At 37.6% G+C, this 19432-nt stretch overlaps 1 protein-coding gene across 1 annotated transcript; it reads right to left on the bottom strand.

The window, feature by feature from the left end:
* Positions 1-3863: 3863 nt before the first annotated feature.
* LOC105033514 (aspartyl protease family protein At5g10770) lies at positions 3864-6250 on the bottom strand. The gene is made up of 2 exons (XM_010908368.4): positions 5957-6250; positions 3864-5348 (listed from the first exon to the last, which is right to left on the bottom strand). Exons 1-2 carry the CDS (start codon positions 6153-6155, stop codon positions 4078-4080), a joined length of 1470 nt encoding a protein of 489 aa, XP_010906670.1. The 5' UTR covers positions 6156-6250; the 3' UTR covers positions 3864-4077.
* Positions 6251-19432: the final 13182 nt, after the last annotated feature.

The raw sequence follows: 19432 nt of genomic DNA, 5'->3' as shown, positions 1-19432 counted from the left end.
TTCAGATCTAACCAGGGTGTCCCTCACAACAATCTTCAAAAGAGTATGTAGTCCTCTCTCAACAGAAGATACACATGAAATCAAAGCTTGCCTCTTTAAGAGTTCTTGGATGAGAAAGTATGAATGATCGGTAAAATTGCATTCCTCTGATCCAATGTAGGACTTTCTAGGAGATCCAGCATTGCAAACACTATCAGAAATCTTCAAATCTGTTGTTGCTGATGAAGCTAAAGATTTTTTGAACATGTCCCTTGGTACAGAAATCAAATTATGTGATTCCAAATGCAACATCAGCCTATCCATATACATAATTGGCCCATCATTATCCATGTCGGTAAGGTCGTCGATATCCAGCTTAACAGTTGCCGTCAAAAGAGAAGTAATATGTATGCAACAAAAAAACAGAGAAGTAATATGTGCAGCTTCTATAATTGGTGAGTTTAAAGTAAATGTTCTAAAATCAAGTCTCTTGCCTTTGAAAGAGTTACAGAAGAAATATGTGCAAGGCCCTGCATTTTAAAATCCAAAAAAATGGACTGGTTTTATATTTTCCCTAACCATTCCAGCAACCAATAGACAGTAATTAATAATAAACAACCAAGATCATACTTTAAATTCTTAGTTTTATATCATCGACCGCCACCTATCCCCCCAATCGGAACCTAAGAAAGCCCTCGATCCAATCTCCCTCAAGTACTCTCCTTCCCCATGGATCTCCCATCCAACCGAGACTCCTAAAAATGGACAAAAGAAAGGAAATACCCAACACAAAACCCAAGCCACCTAAGCTTCCTTTAGGGCCGCTCCAAGCCTCCCACCCGATTGAGACTCCTCATGCACCTCACCATGTGGCGCACAAAAAAATACTCTAAAACCTAACGTGTCAACATGCAATATTATCTTTAATATCTATGTATCACTTTACTACTATTATATAGATATTTATTTATCATTATATAGTTTTGGCTTCTCGTGATCGATTTTGATAGATATGTGATTATCGATATAACTACTTTTATTTTCTATATTACATATTTTTATTTTGATACTGCTTATTAGAAAAATTTTGAAAGAATATAATATTTACAGTATTTTTTTGATATAATTGAGATTTAATAAATTGATGATCAAAAAAAGAATGTTTGGACTAGCCATGTTAAATTGTGAATAGTCTCATCATGGAAAAGAATATGACACTAAGAATAGCCTACTATGAATAAAAATATAATACTAAGAATAGTCCGTCATGGGCAGGAACATGGCACTGATAATAACCTCACCACGGGCAAAAATGTAGTACTGAGGATAGTCTGTCATGAGCAAAAATATAGTACTGAGAATAGCCCCACCATAGATAGAAATGTAATATTGAGAATAGCCCCATCACGGACAGAAACATGATACTTGAGTTTGCCAATCACTGGAGTGTAACCATGCTTAGTCTAAAACCTTAAAGATAACTTCTGATTGATAAGAATCAATTAATGAAATATCGATGATACGACATGAAACCATAATTAAGTAAAAAGGAGTTTTACTTAATTACATATGTGTGATATATCATTTTGAAGAAAGATAGATATTTGATGGTATATAATACATATTTTTGTATATATTGGCATTGAATTATACTAGATACTCGACATGAGATTTTGTGGCTCATATTTTCTTTTGATACTATTTATTCATTATTTTTAAATTGTTATTATATTAGTGAGTGTGTGGGGATTCTTATTGGGCGGTAAAGCTCACAACCCTCCTCTTTTTTTTTTCAAAGTTATAAGATGCTTATACTTGGCTAAGATTAGGATCTCGATTTGAAGATATTGATTAAATAAAACATAATCAATAATAATTGGATGATCGAGTTCTATAAATTATGCGAGGTTTGATATTTGTTGATATGAAATATTTGTTATGAAGTAAGATTAATAATATTCATGAGATCTTAAGGTTATAATGAATTTTAAAACTTTATATATTCTTTATAGCCTTGTCCTAGAAATTGTGTGGCCATCACATGCTGAACTGGATGTTGAGTTTGAGGCGGTGATTTTTTAGAAAATTTGTTAGTGAAAATTCAAGGAAGATGAGATCATTACTTATAGATGATTCGTAGGGCTTTTCCTAATCCAAATCTGGTGGCACAATACCTCTCTTTGATGGATTTGGGAGAGAAGAAGACTCTCAACAGGAGTCCTCTTCCTCCCCTCCTCCTATGTATTTCTTTTTTTTTTTTTTTAACATCAAGATTTTGTGAAGTAAGCACTTTAAGAGGGGGATTATCTAGTAGTTTGAGAGTGACACGAGGGATTAAGTATACATTCAAAGTTTGAGCCCCAAGTAAGTTAATTTCGAGGACGAAATTATTTTAAGGAGAGAGAATGTAAGGATTCAGATTTTGTTTAACCCTCCAACATGAATCTTAAAGCAAGGGTGGAAAAGTTAAAAAATCAATTGTACTACCATGTCAGTTTTGATGGTTTAAAACCTCTCGATAAGAACAACAGAATAAGCAATTGCTTGATTTTTAATATAACAAGTTGTGTCATTAGAAAGGCAACATTTTTGGCTAGGATTTCTCGTCCAAAAGAAGCTTGAATACCAAATGATTATGTTTGGTGTGGTAGATTTCTAATGCCTAGATTTCTGCTGCCGAGTAGGCATTAGAAACTGTTTTCTTTCTAGCTTCGGGAGGCTTTACGCTGAAGGTATCTTCTTAATATTCAGACATCCTTTTTCTACTAAATGATATAGCTCCAATTGGTTTTGCAGAGGGAGGTCAGGTTAAATATATCAAAGCTAAGCAAACCAATGGATCCGCTCCCTTATATACAACATATTCTTCTTGCCAGTTTTGCTTAACGAGGTAGAGTCATCCTCTTCATGTGGAAAGCAACTGACTTGTTGCCCACTTTTACTCTTTCTAGTCTACTAGCCATCCAATGGTTCAACCTTATATTAATAGGATGGGTGAACTGATTCTAGGTGGGGTGCAGATCCTCTGTGGTACTCAAAAAGTACTATAGGATGGTATGCATGATTGGATCATTCCTCTTAAGATGGACGGCCATGCACGCTCATGCACGCACGTTAAAAAAATAAGAAAAGAAGGAATGGATAAAACCCCCAGATATTTGAACAATTTGGATGACTGTCCATTTTATGATGGACGGCATCTAATCATGCACAGCACTCTACGGTACTTTTTGAGTACAGCAGAGAATCCCATTGCTTCTAGGTGAGCTATACCCAAATCTCTTAAACGACGTGGATGTAAGATTTAGGGATTGCAAATGACATGCAGTGATGGCAAACACAGCATTTAGTAGTAGAACTTAGAAAAAACATGTCTTTTAAAGACATCCCTGGATATTTGGGATAGGCCTGTTAAGCTAAATACATTTGAAGCACAAGAAAGTTTTATCTCCATCCAAAAGTTGCTTGTTTTTTATCATGTTTAGTGTTGTAGCATGTGATTAATTTTTTTGGCCACTAAAATTTTAACCAAGATAATATTGGTACCAAACTCCATATTGATACCATATTGGTACAATGTCAATATGCTTGATACGAGATCGACTTAGCATACTAATACTCTATATATACCCCATACCGACCATCAGTTCAATGCCAGTGCGATACAGTACATTCGGTATGAGGCAAGATGCATTGGTACCTCCAACATGTCTTTCTATGCTTATTCAATTAGTTTCAAAACTTTACTTTGTACCATAGTAGTTATTGATTTATCTATAACTCTTTGACATAGGGAACTATATTATTATTGCAAAGCAACTCTAACTCATGCAATCAGTGGCAAATAAATTTCAGGTCTTTAAATATGACATCTCACAATGAACTAGTTTAACAATTTTTTTGAATATATAAACCATGATACATAATTTTAGAAATCACTAACAATACATCCAATTACTCTGCAGTTCTTCCTTATCTAAAATGCTTGTAACTAAAAAGGATCAAGCTTAAGAAAGAGATTGACAGTAACCCAGCCACAATCAGAATACCATGTAGTTGTTTTTTAGATATTCAACACATAATTCTCTCTGTAATTTTTCAACTATAACTACAAATCTCCTCTCCAAATCCCAGTTCAGAACCCACAGTATCATAGACAACCCTGTGATTCTTCTGCTGATAGTTTCCAATGATTCCAACTTGATCTTCATACGTAAGGCTCGCAATTGCCAGGCACACCTGAGAAGCATCTTTCTTAACAAAGTAAAAGATCCCACTGACATCCACATTCAACTCCACACCACCCTCAAATTCCAATCTCAATGTTGGTACCCTCACCTCCTCATAGCTAGACAAATTGAAGCAGGTGTCCAGTATCGAAAAGCCTGGTGCCGAAGGGTAGCCTGAGAACTGTCTCACAAATTCACTCTTTAAAGCATTGTACACTGAAGGCACGAGCCGTGTGATCACCGTTCCTGAATCTATAAGAATTTTGCCATTAGAAAACCCAGAAGCCTGAAGAGCCACCCCTCCAACTTGCACTCCAGTGAGATTGAGGAAATAAAATGGTGCCTGCTGAGGATCTAAGATCATTCTAGTGTATGAAATTGGAGTGGAATTCCTATAAACCGAAGGATCGCCACCAAGTACTAGGGAACCTGATGAATTGTATAACCTTGTAGGCAAGCAATATGAGAAGATTCCTCCAAATTGATCATGAGTTTGAGATATCAAAGAAAGTTGAGTCCTTCCCAGCCCCATTAGGCCTGAAGTTCCACCGAAGAGCCCCCGGTTGCTTTGGCCACAGCCAAATATAAAGCTGTCCATGGTAGTGCCACCGAGATCGATCCTTTCCCGGCTTAGAACACCACGAGTGTAGGAACCATCTCCATAACTAAGTGCATAGTTGCAGCCTGACCGATTGGAACCACAAACGCCTGTGCTACCAGTGGCTGCTCGCAAGGAGTCACAGGTTGTTGACTTGCAGGGGATAGCTTGGTAGGAAGAGGAAGTCGAAGGGTCGAAGAGAGGGTCTTCTTGATTGTAGCAGTCGAAGCAAGGCTTGCATTGGACCCAGGTGAGATCGCTACCGGTATCGACGATCACTGTCATGTTCTTGCTCCCCAGCCCAATGGTCACAATGTAGTTTAAAGTCTGGAGCTTGGCTCCAGAGGTCAAAGGGATTTGGGCTTGCAGTGAGTCTTTGTAAACATTGCTGGGGACGGCATTACTGATTTGTGACTGCAGAGATGAGACCCGAGCTTCATCTGAAACTAGGAGCTTCTTGAGGTAATCATTGTAGTTCTTGATAGGCCCCGAGTAGTGAGAATGGTGCCTTATTTCTAGCACTATTGCACCCTTCTCTTTTCCTTTAGGTAATGCATTCCAACAAACAGAAGAGAATTAAGAACTTCACAAGAATTAATTAAGTTGAATATGAGAAGCAAAATTTACAGTCTCACAGAGCAATAACATCCTCCAAAGAAGCCCATTTTACAAGTGCAAGCAAAGAGAAAAAGATACAAGTTGTGTTTGTAATTGAAGGAATAGGAAGGGCCTAAATTAGATGAGAACGTCTGAAAGCATGTACTTAATCTATGAAAACCTTAAGGCAGGTTTTATTTCCAAATATAACATTCTCCATGTTAGTAGAAGTAGAGAGAAGAATAGACTGTTTATATTTGGATAGCCCATTAAAGCATCTTAATTAGAATTTATGAACAGCTGAAGCAGAGGGGCTTTTCTTTTGTTCTCTTTCACACAGATGCCAATATTGCTAGTACAAGCAGAGAGAAGAATCTACCAACTATACCTGATAACATAGTAAGAGAGACTCAAAATAGAGGACTCGTTAAATAAATCTTTAGTACAAAACATTACTAGTGGGACAATTGAATAAAGTTCTTTTTTTTTTTTTGTTAAGACAACTAAGTATAGTTTCAAAATATTTAAACTGCTGGTTTGATTTGAAGATTACTTGATCTCTGTGGGGAACTAATTCGAGAAGAGCTCTTGTCTCCCCATTGCAGCTGATGCAGAGTTACTATCTTCTCCTCAAGGCCATGAACGCTACCAACAGAAGCGGCGATGAGAAGAAGGGAAAGAAGAAGCAGAAGACGATGATGATGCATGAGAGAGAACATGGAAGAAGGAAGATTTGGGACTGCACTCGCCATTGTAGAGCTTTAGAGGAAGGAGAGCAGAGAGTGTCAGCTGGATACAAGAGGAGAAGGAGAAGGGGGAGGGGTGGTGGGGTTCGGTGAATGGAGAGATTCTCGGGTGTGGTGTAGTTTGGCATGAAAACAAAGCAGGGGGGGCTGGCGCTTTGGAGGCATTTGAGAGCAGGGAATTATTGGAGGACTCACGGGCATGCCCCTCGAACCAGAGTCAGCTAAGCCTCAGCTTCTTTTGGCTTTCCGCTTGTTTGGTTCCTGCATGGGTTACAGCACAGGACAATTGCTCCCGTGAGGATGCGTGGACACACACACACACACAGAGAGGCGGGGAGAGGGAAGGGTGGCAGATTGGTATTTTGGTATTTTGGATGCCCATGTATTTTGGTATTTCCCATATCTTAATACATGATCCGTAACTAGAAGGCAATAAAATGACAGATTGGTTAGTAAGGATTCCCAATGACTAAAATCAATTTCTCAACACTGGTGCATATGATGTGGGCAATTTGAGAATGTCTTAGTTTGGCTTTCCAAGTTTTTTGAATTTTGTTGTGTATTATACCTTAGCTGATATTTCGTTCACTAGAATCCTGTAATGTACAAAAAGAATACATGATACATGACTATTATAATATTGTGACTTAAATGTATAGAAAATTTAGGTTATGATGAAGTATTCTAGCTCTTTAGAGAAGGAACTGTTTGAAGAAAGACTAGATTAGGTTAAAAATTGTTATTAACATATGACATCCATTCACTTGAACTAATGATCTTCAGGGTTGACGCATTGATCAATAGATCTTGGCTGGATGCAAACGTGTAGACTCCATACCTGGGGCATTAGTTCAAAGATAAATCCATAGAGAATTGTGGTTTTGGATCCATATCTAAAAAAACATGCTTTATCCCACCAATTTAGCCGGTTTATATACTATATATAATAGAGAGAATAAATTTAATGATTCTACTCTTATATCTTTGTTCTTTTTCTATGAATTATATTGAAAAGTCTGTAAGTTCATCCTGCACAATCATCTGTATGCCTCTCATGTTGCCTTTCACTTAAACTTTCCGTTGTAGCCTTTCCATATTTGGTCCATCATTGTTAGTACGGTCATCTTATTCTTCTCCTCATTCTCTAATGTTTTTCTATGTGAATCCGTTCCATGAGCCAACCTAGAGATCCTATACATGGACGATAGACATGAATACTTTTACTCTGGACCTGACATAGCTGATTGATGTTTGAGACCTGGGTTAAAAATATCGACTTGAATGCAAATCAGAGGTTTTAGTCTGCACGTGATGGCAGCTGGGCCAAAAGTAACCCAATTACGGCCTTACTATCAATTATAGTGATGGGAACCGATCGAATATAGATCTGATGTACTTCCATATCCATCCCATACTTATCTTGAAACATAATAGAAAGGGTAAACTCTCGATGTGGAATAAGTTGGATAGAATTAGATGGGCAGTTTGGATAGATCGGATTGGATAAAAATATAAAAAATATTTTTTTACATGCCTTTGTTTTGATTTGCGGAGTGTAATGTATATTCGTGTCGGATTTTAAATATGTTTATCATTATTTATGGTCATTCACGATTGCTGCAGGTCAAATGGAACCCACTCCAATAAGATTGGATCCGAATGAATATCTGATAGAATAGAGTAAATTGCTATCTCTAATCAAGTCATGATAGATAATATAGCTAGGATATGTGGTAAGAATACAGTTCAAGTTTTTTGTTTTGGGTCAAAGCTATTCGCAATTGTTCATCGGTTGAATGGTTCTTAAAATCAAAATAAAAATAGTCATGTACTTTGATTGACTCACAGTTCCATATTTAGTTGTTTGTGAGTTTTGCAACCAGTTCAAGCAATCTATAGTGCGGCCAGCTGTTGCTAGCTGTCATGATGCTGCCAATATTATTAATTCTGTTTCCTCTAACATACTTTTGCTTACGTTAAGAATCTTCAAATTATACAAAAGATGATTTCTACTGCTTTTTAAGATTCTACAAGATTTTATCCTTTTAGGATTTTCGACATGTTTAGAGGCAATGATTAACGAGTCATCCACCGGTGGATATTTTCCCCAACCTCCAGTTTGAGTCCGTTTCAGAGAAATTATTCCCTAGAAACCCACTCTACCACCTTAGCGATAGACCTACCATATAAAAGCCTACTAAATAAAAAATTAAAAAAAAATTTAAGCACATCTTAACTAAGAGTGTAATCGAATCAAATCGAATCAACTCAATTCAAAATATTCGGATTCAAAATTTACCATCAATCAAGCCTTAATATCCCAAGTTCGAGCTCGACTTGATGAATTTAGACAAAACTGGAGATCAATTCAATCCAACTCTAATATCAATCGAGCCACATTCGAGTTCGAGCTTTAGTCTACTAATTATATATATATAATTAATATTATTAAAAATATAAATAAATTTGAGTAGATTTGTAAATTTTCAAATCGAATATCTTGCTATTCAAATTGAGTCGAGTTCGAACAACTCGTGAATAGTTTGACTCATTTGTATCCCTAATCTTAATCTAACAAGTACCACTCCACCCACTCGAAACCTATTTAAACGTTGCTTTGTCCACTTGAGACCTTTTTGTGCACCACTTCGCCCGCTCAGTATGCCTTCAAGCATCATAATCCTTTGAGATTGAGGCCCTAGGGTATTAGTCCTTGCCCTGATAAATCTTATGTATATTACCATCGAATTATAATTGTTAAACAGTAGATTGTAAAGGATCATATTGCAGGCCTAAATATCAATTTTGACACCGTCGTAATGTTTTTTTGTTGAGAATCTAAACAATGCTTGAGATTGGATGGAGCAATACTACGGATTAGGGATCACAATTTTAGCCGATCCATCAGATATTTGATCCGATCCAAATAGAGCAGATTTTATCCGATCTGATTGAAATCTAAAACAGATATATGTTCTAAAAAAAAAAATCTGAAGTAAGTTCAAATCAGATACAGATGATGATATGTCCCGATCTAAATTCAATACGATATAATCTTAATATACGTTTTCCTTTTAAAATTATAATAATTTTATATTATTTATATATATCCAATCCAATCCAACCTGATCAATCTCTTTTATATATTCAATTCAATCTGATCTGCATGTTTACTTGATCTGATCCAATCAGACTCGAGATGAATACGACGTGGATATGGAGATGAAATTTTTAGTTGCGAAATGGATATAGATATGGGTATGAAATTTTTTTATTGTGGGATATAGATATAGATATGGACCGGTTCAATTCATACCTGATTCATTGCCATTCTTGTTGCGGATGATTTTTTTATTTTTTTATTTAATAAGTCATAGTATTATGTGGCCGGTTGTTACAGGCCCACTCTCCAGCTGAGTGGTAGACCGGGGAACGATTTCGCGTTTCGTTCACTGCTTTGCCCGTCATCCTCCGGCAATTCTACATCCTCCGTCAATTCTGACTGCATGGTTTTGTCCTTATTCTTTTAGAGTTGCGACTTGTCAAGTTGGACCGAGCTAAAAGCCAACATACACCGTCTCAATCAATTAAATACCCACTGTAACTCCACCTCGCCTGAAATGAATTTTACCCAACCCCAGATTTTACAATGCAATGCACAGTTTGGTTAAGCTGAGTTAGGTCAGATTAAACCAAGTTGTTTAGCAAGTTAAGATTGTTTTTTAATCCAATTTTGATCATAACCCTTGGTTTTAGCTCTCATAATGAAAACCAAAAATCTACGCTTGCCATTTTGTGGCCACATGTCATTGTTAATGTCCGGTGCTGAATTACATGCGTTTGACATGTGCCAAAAATCATATTTTTTTGGTTAAGAAATTTTATTTAAATACAAGTCATGCTTCAGGTTTGATTCATCATCTTCTTATAAAATTTTGGCCGGGCATAAGTGCATAACCTGGATTAGGTTGCTAAAGCTTCCAAGTTGAACATAACCCAATGTTTATTTGCTCAACATTTTCCAACCCAAACTTGCTCAAGCTAGTTAGATGATGCATGTCATTACCAAATTTGATTGGGTAGTTAACCCATTACAAAAAGCTTCCATCTTGAGAATTCCTCAGCATTGAGGTATTAAAAGTAGTTTGATGAATCCTCTCTTCTCTAAGAACTAAAGAATATTGCCCTTAGCAATCTTATGCCCTGTGAGAGGTGGGCCATTAGTGGATTTTCTGTTCACTAGTTATCCAATTGTGCCTCATTGTGTGTGTGTGAGAGAGAGAGGGCAAATTATGCCCTACACTACATGCACCAATAGGTGCACCATCAATCAGCTTGTTTTCTTTCTGTGGATCAATCATTGAGATGGGCACATGATAAATAGAACTTGCGGGAATGAGACAAGATGAATAAAGTGGTACCCGACCACATGTTGCACAGATGTAGGGTATAATTTCTCAAGAGGCTGCTACAAAGCAATTTGATAAGTGCCAAGCCTCTTCTAATTCATGGTCGGGCCGGAGAGATCAATTCACTCACTAATGCATCATCCAACTCTATCATTTGCTAATGCATTGAAATGGAGTAGTCCACCTCTATATTTCACTAATACATTGCATGACAATGGATGAATGGTAGATTGTGTAATATTGGGATATATATATATGTCTCATCATACCTGCTCGCTTCCATTGCATGCATAGTGGATGGTCGTACTTCTGCTGGATTCAAACTCAGCTGGAAAGTGATGCTTTTGGGTGATTTGTGCCTTTCACTCAGGCCCTCTCTCCCTGGCAGCTGTGGTCCAAACCTTCCTCCAAAGCGGTGGGATCACAAAGTTTCTAACCCAAACCCACTTGTCAATGACTTCGGGCTTTGAGCCACTGACGCTAGCAATTTCACTTGCCCAAGCGGGCCACACATGTCAGCTAGCGTCGACTCCTATTGGGCCATTGTTTGGTGACAACTGAGGGATTGTGTGATGGGTTGAGGACCACCGCTAACCACCACCAATAAAACTATTAAGAAAAGCAAACAAGAAAAATGAGAATAGTTCATTGCAATCAATGATCCTATTATGGTCCCAATAGAGAAGGTCGGGAGGAAGATAAGGTTTATAATTATTCTGTATGGTGGAGTTGTAGGTCAATGTATTAAACACTTGAAGGGCAAGCCAGCTATTTTGTTGGCTAAGTTATAAAATCTTTGATTAGTAGGTCTTGCACATATAAATGACTAATGCCGATTAGGGATGAAAGTGCACAAGATGATATCCATTTGGATCTCTTTTTTTGTATTCAATTTTTTTCAGAAATTGATAGAATTTTGTGCATTCGACTAATATCTATATTCATATTCATAATCGTTAATATATATATATATATATATATATATATATATATATATATATATATATATATATATATATATATATATATATGTATGTATGTATGTATGTGTGTGTGTGTGAATAAACAACTATCTGATCCGTATATGAATATCCAATTTTATTTATAATCCTATTTAATTTTATATAGCACTCATAAAATTTTAATAGAAATATATGGCCATCTTAACATGCTACTAACTTGATTTACCATCTACTTAATAAAATATTTGATTCTATGGTCATAAAGTTTAATCATTCAAGTTACATCTTGTATTTATATCCATATTTTCGGTATCAGATTTATGTCCATATGTATTTTAAATAAATATAGATATGAATTTTTGAATCCAAATAAAATTTGTATTTGTATATGTATTCTTCAAACAAAACAAATATAGTTATGGATATATTAGTATTTGATCCATATATGATCCATTTTCAGTCCTAATATTGGTGATTCTATCTAGAGAAGCATTTGCATATAGATATTTACGGCCAGGCCTATTGACCGGCCCATAAGCCAACATATATTGTAAAGTGAGACCAAAAAATTATCTCATGCAACTCGCACATGAGATGGAAGAAGTACTCTTGGAAGATGACCTTCTTCCTCAAGCCTGTCAGAGAGAGGACTCATCACCGCCAGAGTTCCTTTATTAAGTCCCTGATCTTGGCTATAAAAATGACCTCCCACTTCCTCTGTAGCATCGGCCTTTGAAGCCCTCGATTGAGTTGGGATTTCGACCTTTTCGTGGAGGATCTTATCGGTCGTTTGACCGTGAGATCTCTCCAGTAGCAAGGTAAGATTGCCAAACCTTCTTTTCTTCCCTTCTTCCGGTTCTTGGGCCATCATTTTCCTTTGATTGGAACCGGTGAGTTGCTAGAATCTCAATGGTTAGGGATCCACTTGTTTGGCTTGAGTCCCATTTTTTGTCCCTTGTTCTTCCATCATCAGTGATTGCCATAAATTGCTGAAGCCACCACCGCTCTCTTTGAGTACTATGAGCCTCATAATTAGGACTGATAAAATTTGACTTGATCCGTCAATTCGATCCATGTTTGATCCATCATAAATAGATTTGAATTTAGGCTAAACCAGTTTGGATCATAAACGAGTCGATCCATTTAATCCATTTAATAATTGGATCAGATTTGGATTTTAGATATCTGATCTGTTTAATCCATTTAATATTCAGGTCGGATTGAGTCAGATAATCTATTTAACCTGTTTAACCTATTTTTGATCCATTTAACCCGACATGTTTAACCCATTTAAGATCCGTTTAACCTATTTAACCTATTTCTGACCCATTTAACCCGATCTGTTTAATCTGGTTAACCCATTTAACATGTTTAATCCGTTTAACTTAATTTGATCTATTTAATAAACAGGTTAAATGGGTCGGATCGGGTTACCTATTTAATAAACAGATCAGATTCAAGTTTGAATTTTTGATCTGTTTAATAAATAGGTTGGATTTGAGTTGACGATTTTCTGATCCGATCCGTTTATAATCCGACCCGACCCGATTGCCACCTCTACTCATGATAAGGCAATGGTTGCCAACCAATGAACTAATTATGCTTTAGAAAAAGGGAAAAAAAAAGTGGGGGACGGGGGGTTGCAGGGGGTGTGGGTGGGGTTGGGTGGTGGCTGAACCCTTGATCTTCTATTTTTTCTTGTTCTTCCTTTCATTTTCTCTTCATTGGGCAAGCATTATTGTCCATGTTGGGGTAGATCCTCATCGCTTAACCGATCTCATCAAAAGACCGAAGTCATCAGGAGGCCAACCTCATCAAATGACGGATCTCATCAGAAGATCGAGATCATCAAAAGATTGATCTCATCAAGAGGTCGAGATTATTGGGAAGTCGACTTCATCAGAAGGCCAACTTCATCGGGTGGCTGATCTCATCAAAAGATCGAGGTCATCAGAAGGCTGACCTCATCAGAAGACCGACCTTATCAGAAGGCTCTCGTGGCCTAGTCATATCATCCTTGAGAAGCTCACGTCGCTGTCTAACAGGCTGAGCCATGAAAGTCATGATGATCCTAAGAGGCCCCCTTGTGGCCCAATCACATCATCCCTGAGAAGCCCATGCTGCTTTCAGGGCCCTATCGATGGCTCTTGCCTCTAGCTACAGTGGCCCCCTACATGCTATGAAGTGACAATACTCAAGAAAAAAATCAAAAGGTCAGGTACAAGACCATGCATAGACATAATTCAGGATAAAAAGATCTTTTATGGCCTTTCCTCTTTCCCAAAGGCTCCAATCTCATCTATAAAAAGATAATCCGAGAGCCCTCTAGGTACATCTCCTCTTTCTTTCATAAATGCTCGCTCTTTTCCACCTACTGCGAAAAATCTGACTTGAGTGTCGGAGGTGGCTCCAATGGGGGCTTTTCTGACAAATTCGGTCACTGCCGATGCCTCAGACATCACCTCGCCCTAGCACCTCCAACCCGAGAAGGATTCAATCCACAACAGAATGGCGCGCCAGGAAGGAGAGGCACCGCTTGCCTATTTTTAAGAAAAAGCAAGCAACCCATTGTCATGCTACCGCAAAGAGCGTCCTTGAGGTATTTTAACCCAAAGAATGCTCACCGATAGTAGCTCTACTCGGAGATTATATTCCATGTTAGCTACCGAAGGCATTCCCACAGTCCCACCCCCGACGGTCCAATGCGCTACTGACTCCAGTCACCCCGGCATCGGACAGAAACCCACACCAACGAGGAGCATGTAATCTTGGTCGGAAGAGGAAACAGGCTTCAAAGGATCCGCATAAAACTTTCGAGGTAAGAGGCTCTCGAGCTCCATTCGCTATCTTTTTTTCTTCTTGAGCAACAGGTCCTTAAGCACCTAAGCAACAGCAAAAAGCCTCAATGAGATCCAAGGTCACCTCGACAAGATCTGAGGTGCGGCACTGACAAAGCCAAGGATAAAATCTGAGGAAGAAATCCTATAAGGCTACAAAGTCGAGGATAAAATCCAAGAAAGAAATCCGATAAGACTGATAAAGCTGAGGATAAAATTCGAAGAAATCCTACAAGGCTGACAAAATTAAGGAGAAAATTTAAGGAGGAAATCTAGAAAAATCCACCTCATCAGAAAGCTCCTCCAGATGATAAATTGATCATGATCTATGATTTGAAAAGTTTCTCTAAACGATGAATCGACCATGATTTATGATTTGAAAAGTTTCTCCAAACGATGAATCGACCATGATCTATGATTTAGAAAGCTCCTCCAAACGATGAGTTGACCATGATCTATGATTCTGAAAGTTTCTCTAATCGATAAATCAATAGTGATCTATGATTCAAAAAGTTCTTCCAAATGATGAATTGATCATGATCTACGATTCGAAAAGCTCCTCCAAACAATGAATCAACCATGATCTACAATTTGAAAAGTACTTCCAAATGAGAAATCGATCATGATCTATGATTCAGAAAGCTCATCCAAACAATAAATAGATCATGATCTATGATTCAAAAAGCTCCTCCAAATGATGAATCGATCATGATCTACAATTCAAAAAGCTCCTTCAAATGATGAATCAACCATGATCTATGATTCAAAAAGTTTCTCTAAACGATGAATCGACCATGATCTATGATTCAAAAAGCTCCTCCAAATAATAACTTCATTCTCTCAGAGAAAAAACTCCGACCAGGCTGACAAAGCCAAGGAGAAAATTCAAAGAAGACCACCTCATCAGAAAGCTCCTCCAAATGATGAATCGACTATAATCTCGATAGGATCGAGACTACTCTAAAGGACAGATGACTCAAAAAACTCGATCGACTCGATAATTTATCGAGCAAATCGATCACTTAACAACCGACCAAACTATAGCCTAATCAGCTAGTACTCGATGAAATATTATTCGACTGACACCCGATTAATGGAGCCAAAAAGATCTGACAACCGCAAGATACTAGCTACGGCACAAGGATTGCAAGTATATAAGCTATGATTCGCACATTGACCCAGACAAAATAATTATGGTTAGCTGGCTTGCTCCCGATTGACCAAGGATTAATTGATCTGGAATAAAATAAAGATATTTTCTCTAATCGACTAAGTTCTGATTCGACGGGATGATCTACGATAGGATGATCTATGACTATACTTCAAATTTGACGTGATGTTCTATAAAATGATGACTTGTTCTACGAAACAATAAAGTGGCTGATCATCGAAGAAGCGGCTCGGCTCCACATGGTGACTAACTTCTTTCGCTCGATTAAAGCTACATAATTAGACTCAGGAGTTGGGAGGTAAGTGTTGCAGTAGATCCTCGTCGCTTAACCGATCTCATCAGAAGGTTGATCTCATCAGAAGACTAAGGTCATCAGGAGAACGACCTCATCAGAAGGCCGACCTCATCAGAAGATCGATCTCAGTAGAAGATCGAGTCATTAGGAGACCGACTTCATCAGAAGACCGATCTCATCAGAAGACTGACCTCATCGGGAGGCCGATCTTATCAAAAAGCCATGACCTCATTAGAAGATCGAGGTCATTGAGAGGCCAACCTCATCAGAAGATCGAGATCATCAGAAGGCCGACTTCATCAGGAGGCTAACCTCATCAGAAAGCTGATCTTATTAGAAAGCCGAGATCATCAGAAGATCAATCTCATTAGAAGATCTCCTTGTGGTCTAGTCACATCATCCTTGAGAAGCTCACGTCGCTCTCTGACAGGCTGAGCCATGAAAGTCATGATGACCCTGAGAGGCCTCCCATGGCCCAGTCACATCATTCCTGAGAAGCCCATGCCGCTTTCAAGGTCCTATTAGATAACTCTTGTCTCTAGCTACGGCGGCCCTCTACGTGCTATAAAGTGACAATACTTAAAAAAAAAACAAAAGGCTAGGCATGATGCCGTGTAGAGACACAATTCTGGGCAAAAAGGTCTTTTATGGCCTTTCCTCTTTCTCAAAGGCTCCAATATCACCTATAAAAAGGTAATCCAAGGATCCTCCAAGTACACCTGCTTTTTCTCTCATAAATGCTCACTCTTTCCCACCTGCTGTGAAAAATCTAATTTGAACATCGGTTCCTACCGGAGCCACCTCCGATGGAAACTTTTTCTATAGGTCCAACCGTGGGCTCCAATGGAGATTTTTTTCCTACAAGTTTGGCCATCGCCGACACCCCAAACGTCGCCCCACCCTAGCACCTTCAGCCCGGGAAGGATTCAATCCGCAACAGCCCGTGATGCTATGGCTAAAAGCTGCACTTGATCACCACCACCTGGAGTGGTTGGCTATTGCCACCTAAACAGGTTTCAGCTACGTTCTTCTATTTTAAGAGAGAGAGAAAGAGCATTCAAACTCTCTTGTTTTCTTTCTCTCTTCCTTCTTTCTATCACCTCTTTTTTCCTCTCTCTAGTTGATTGGAGGGTTTGAGTGATAGGATTCAGGATTTACCAATGGACCTCTAGTGACCTAATAGAGGATACTAGGCTATCGACTATTTCTCATATAATCTTGATAATTTAATTCTATAGGGAAGAAACCATCTTTTATCAAAAAAAAAAAAAAAGAAAGAAACCATCTAGGCAAGAAAGCATTAATTAGGGTACTGCACACCCTAGTTCTTAAATCAGAGCATAGAATGACTTGAGTTGGTCATTTGTAAAGATAAGAATCACCAAATAGTGATTTTGCTTTGTGTGGCATATAATAAGCTGTTTTTGTGCATTATTGATTTTACATGGTACATGATAATTGCTCATTATATACTAATCTATTAAGTATATATGGTTCTTTATGAATGTAAATATCATATATTACTAATTTTGGTAGGTATGGAATTTAGTACTTGCCTGCATCAAATTTTGTAAAAGAGTATAATCTTAAATTATGTTTACCAAACAAGCATGTAATTGAGTTTTATATCTCCATGATTGATAGTGGTGCTTTGGATTAGCAATATTATTGATAAGCCATCACGGTCCAAACATGTGGTACTTGTTTATGCTCCACCACAAGATGAAAATATAGTGTCCTATCACGGACCGGATATAAAAAGATATTTTTTTGTCATAGAATTTATATAAATAATAGTTATTTGATAACTTTTTATTTATTATTATTTATATTGGTGCAAGTTTGTAGAAATTCATACTAAGCTGTGAAACTTATATTATTTTTTTTTCTTTTCAAAGTTGCAGAATGCTTAGTATTTGACTATCTTCACTGTACTGGTAGGATGATTAAATTTTATAATTATACAATTTTATTATTTTTCATGAATTGAGAGTATTCATTAATATTGAGATTGTAATAAATTTTTAGATCTCACATATTCTTTTGGGCCTTACCTTAATGAGCATATGCTTGTGTCACGTGATCGACTTGGATATTAGGTTCAAGGTGTGATAAGATATCTATAAAACTTCTTTTATTTAACAAGTTATCAATTATTTTCATTATTATTGATTTTCCATTGACTATCTCCATGTAACAATATCATAGGGACTGCTAGAATTTATAGCATAAGTGAATGGTTTGTTATTAAAATAAAATGGGGATGATGTTTTTCATATGGCAAAGTACTGTTGGTGGTAGCATCACTTTTCTTCAAAGTTAGGTATATGATAATGCAGCAATACTATAGTACCACAAATCAAGATAATTATAGTATTATATGGTCTAAAATTATTAGTAGATGATTTTCTAATTGCTATCTTATTGTGTTCATACTAATTTTATTATAAATAATTAGAAAAGAAATTTAATAGCACTCCCTTACATGCTCTCTTTATATATGCACATACATAATTGTCCATTTTAGAAAAAAAAAAAGATGGACAAGTTATAGAAAAAATTATTAAAAGATGGACAAGTTATAGAAAAAATTATTTTTAACATTATATATATATATATATATATTTAAATATTATTTTTTAAAAATTTATTTTCAAATGTACCCTTCATCCCAATTTATTTTTCAAACTATAGCAGTTGGACTGACTCGACTGCAACATGGAGAAATGGCATGTTCAACATGCGATTTCAAGATGACATGGCTGCCTATCCAATTTTGAAGGGGAGGACATGGCAAACTGAAATCGCATGTTGAACATATGATTTCAAGCACGAAATCACATGTTCAACATACGATTTCAGTCCTCGATTCCCCCACCATTCTCCCTTGGTCCCTCATGATCGGCCTCGCCCCATCCGACAGCCTGAAGCCTTCCATGATCCCCCATCCAACTCCCCCAGTGATCGGCCTCCTTCCCACCTGACATCCTTTGGTCCCACCTTCTCAGGATCGACCTTCGCCCCCTCGATTGGGCTCCTCCCCTTTTTGCAACCAGCCTCCGCCCCCTTGATCGGCCTGTTCGTTGTCCCGTGACCAACCTCTGCCCCATCGATCGGCCTCCACCCTGCGCCGCCCAGCTCCGACTGGTTTGCTCACCCTCCCGTGACAAACCCCATTCTTCTCCCTCTTGCCCTGCCCCCCCTCCCCCTTGGACCAACCTGTTGCCATGGCCCCCTCTCCCCTCCACCCTCAGAGCGACCCTTGTTCCCCTCCCCTTGCAGCGACCCTTGTTCCCTTCGAGTAGTGGTCCCCCACCTTCGATCGACCCTCCTCCTCATCCGATGCTCTCCCCAATCTCAGTCAGGCCTATTTCCTCTCTCTAATAATTTAATTAAATTATATTTATGCTTTAATGCTTAATATATTAAAATAATTTTTTAAAATTACATGTTAGTTATTCTTTGGTGTTATGTTAATTTAGAAGTATGCTTAATGTACTTTTTTTAATTTTTTGCATGAATCAATACAATGCTCATAATCAAAATATATTAGTAAGTTATTTAAATTATCATCGAATATAGCACATTTCATTAAAAGATAGGTTTTTA

This window comes from Elaeis guineensis, chromosome 1 (genome assembly GCF_000442705.2).
Source record: "Elaeis guineensis isolate ETL-2024a chromosome 1, EG11, whole genome shotgun sequence".
In the NCBI taxonomy this organism is placed as follows: Eukaryota; Viridiplantae; Streptophyta; class Magnoliopsida; order Arecales; family Arecaceae; genus Elaeis; species Elaeis guineensis.
The sequence above is the reverse complement of the archived record's forward strand: the minus strand, read 5'-3'. Positions and strand labels throughout refer to the sequence as shown.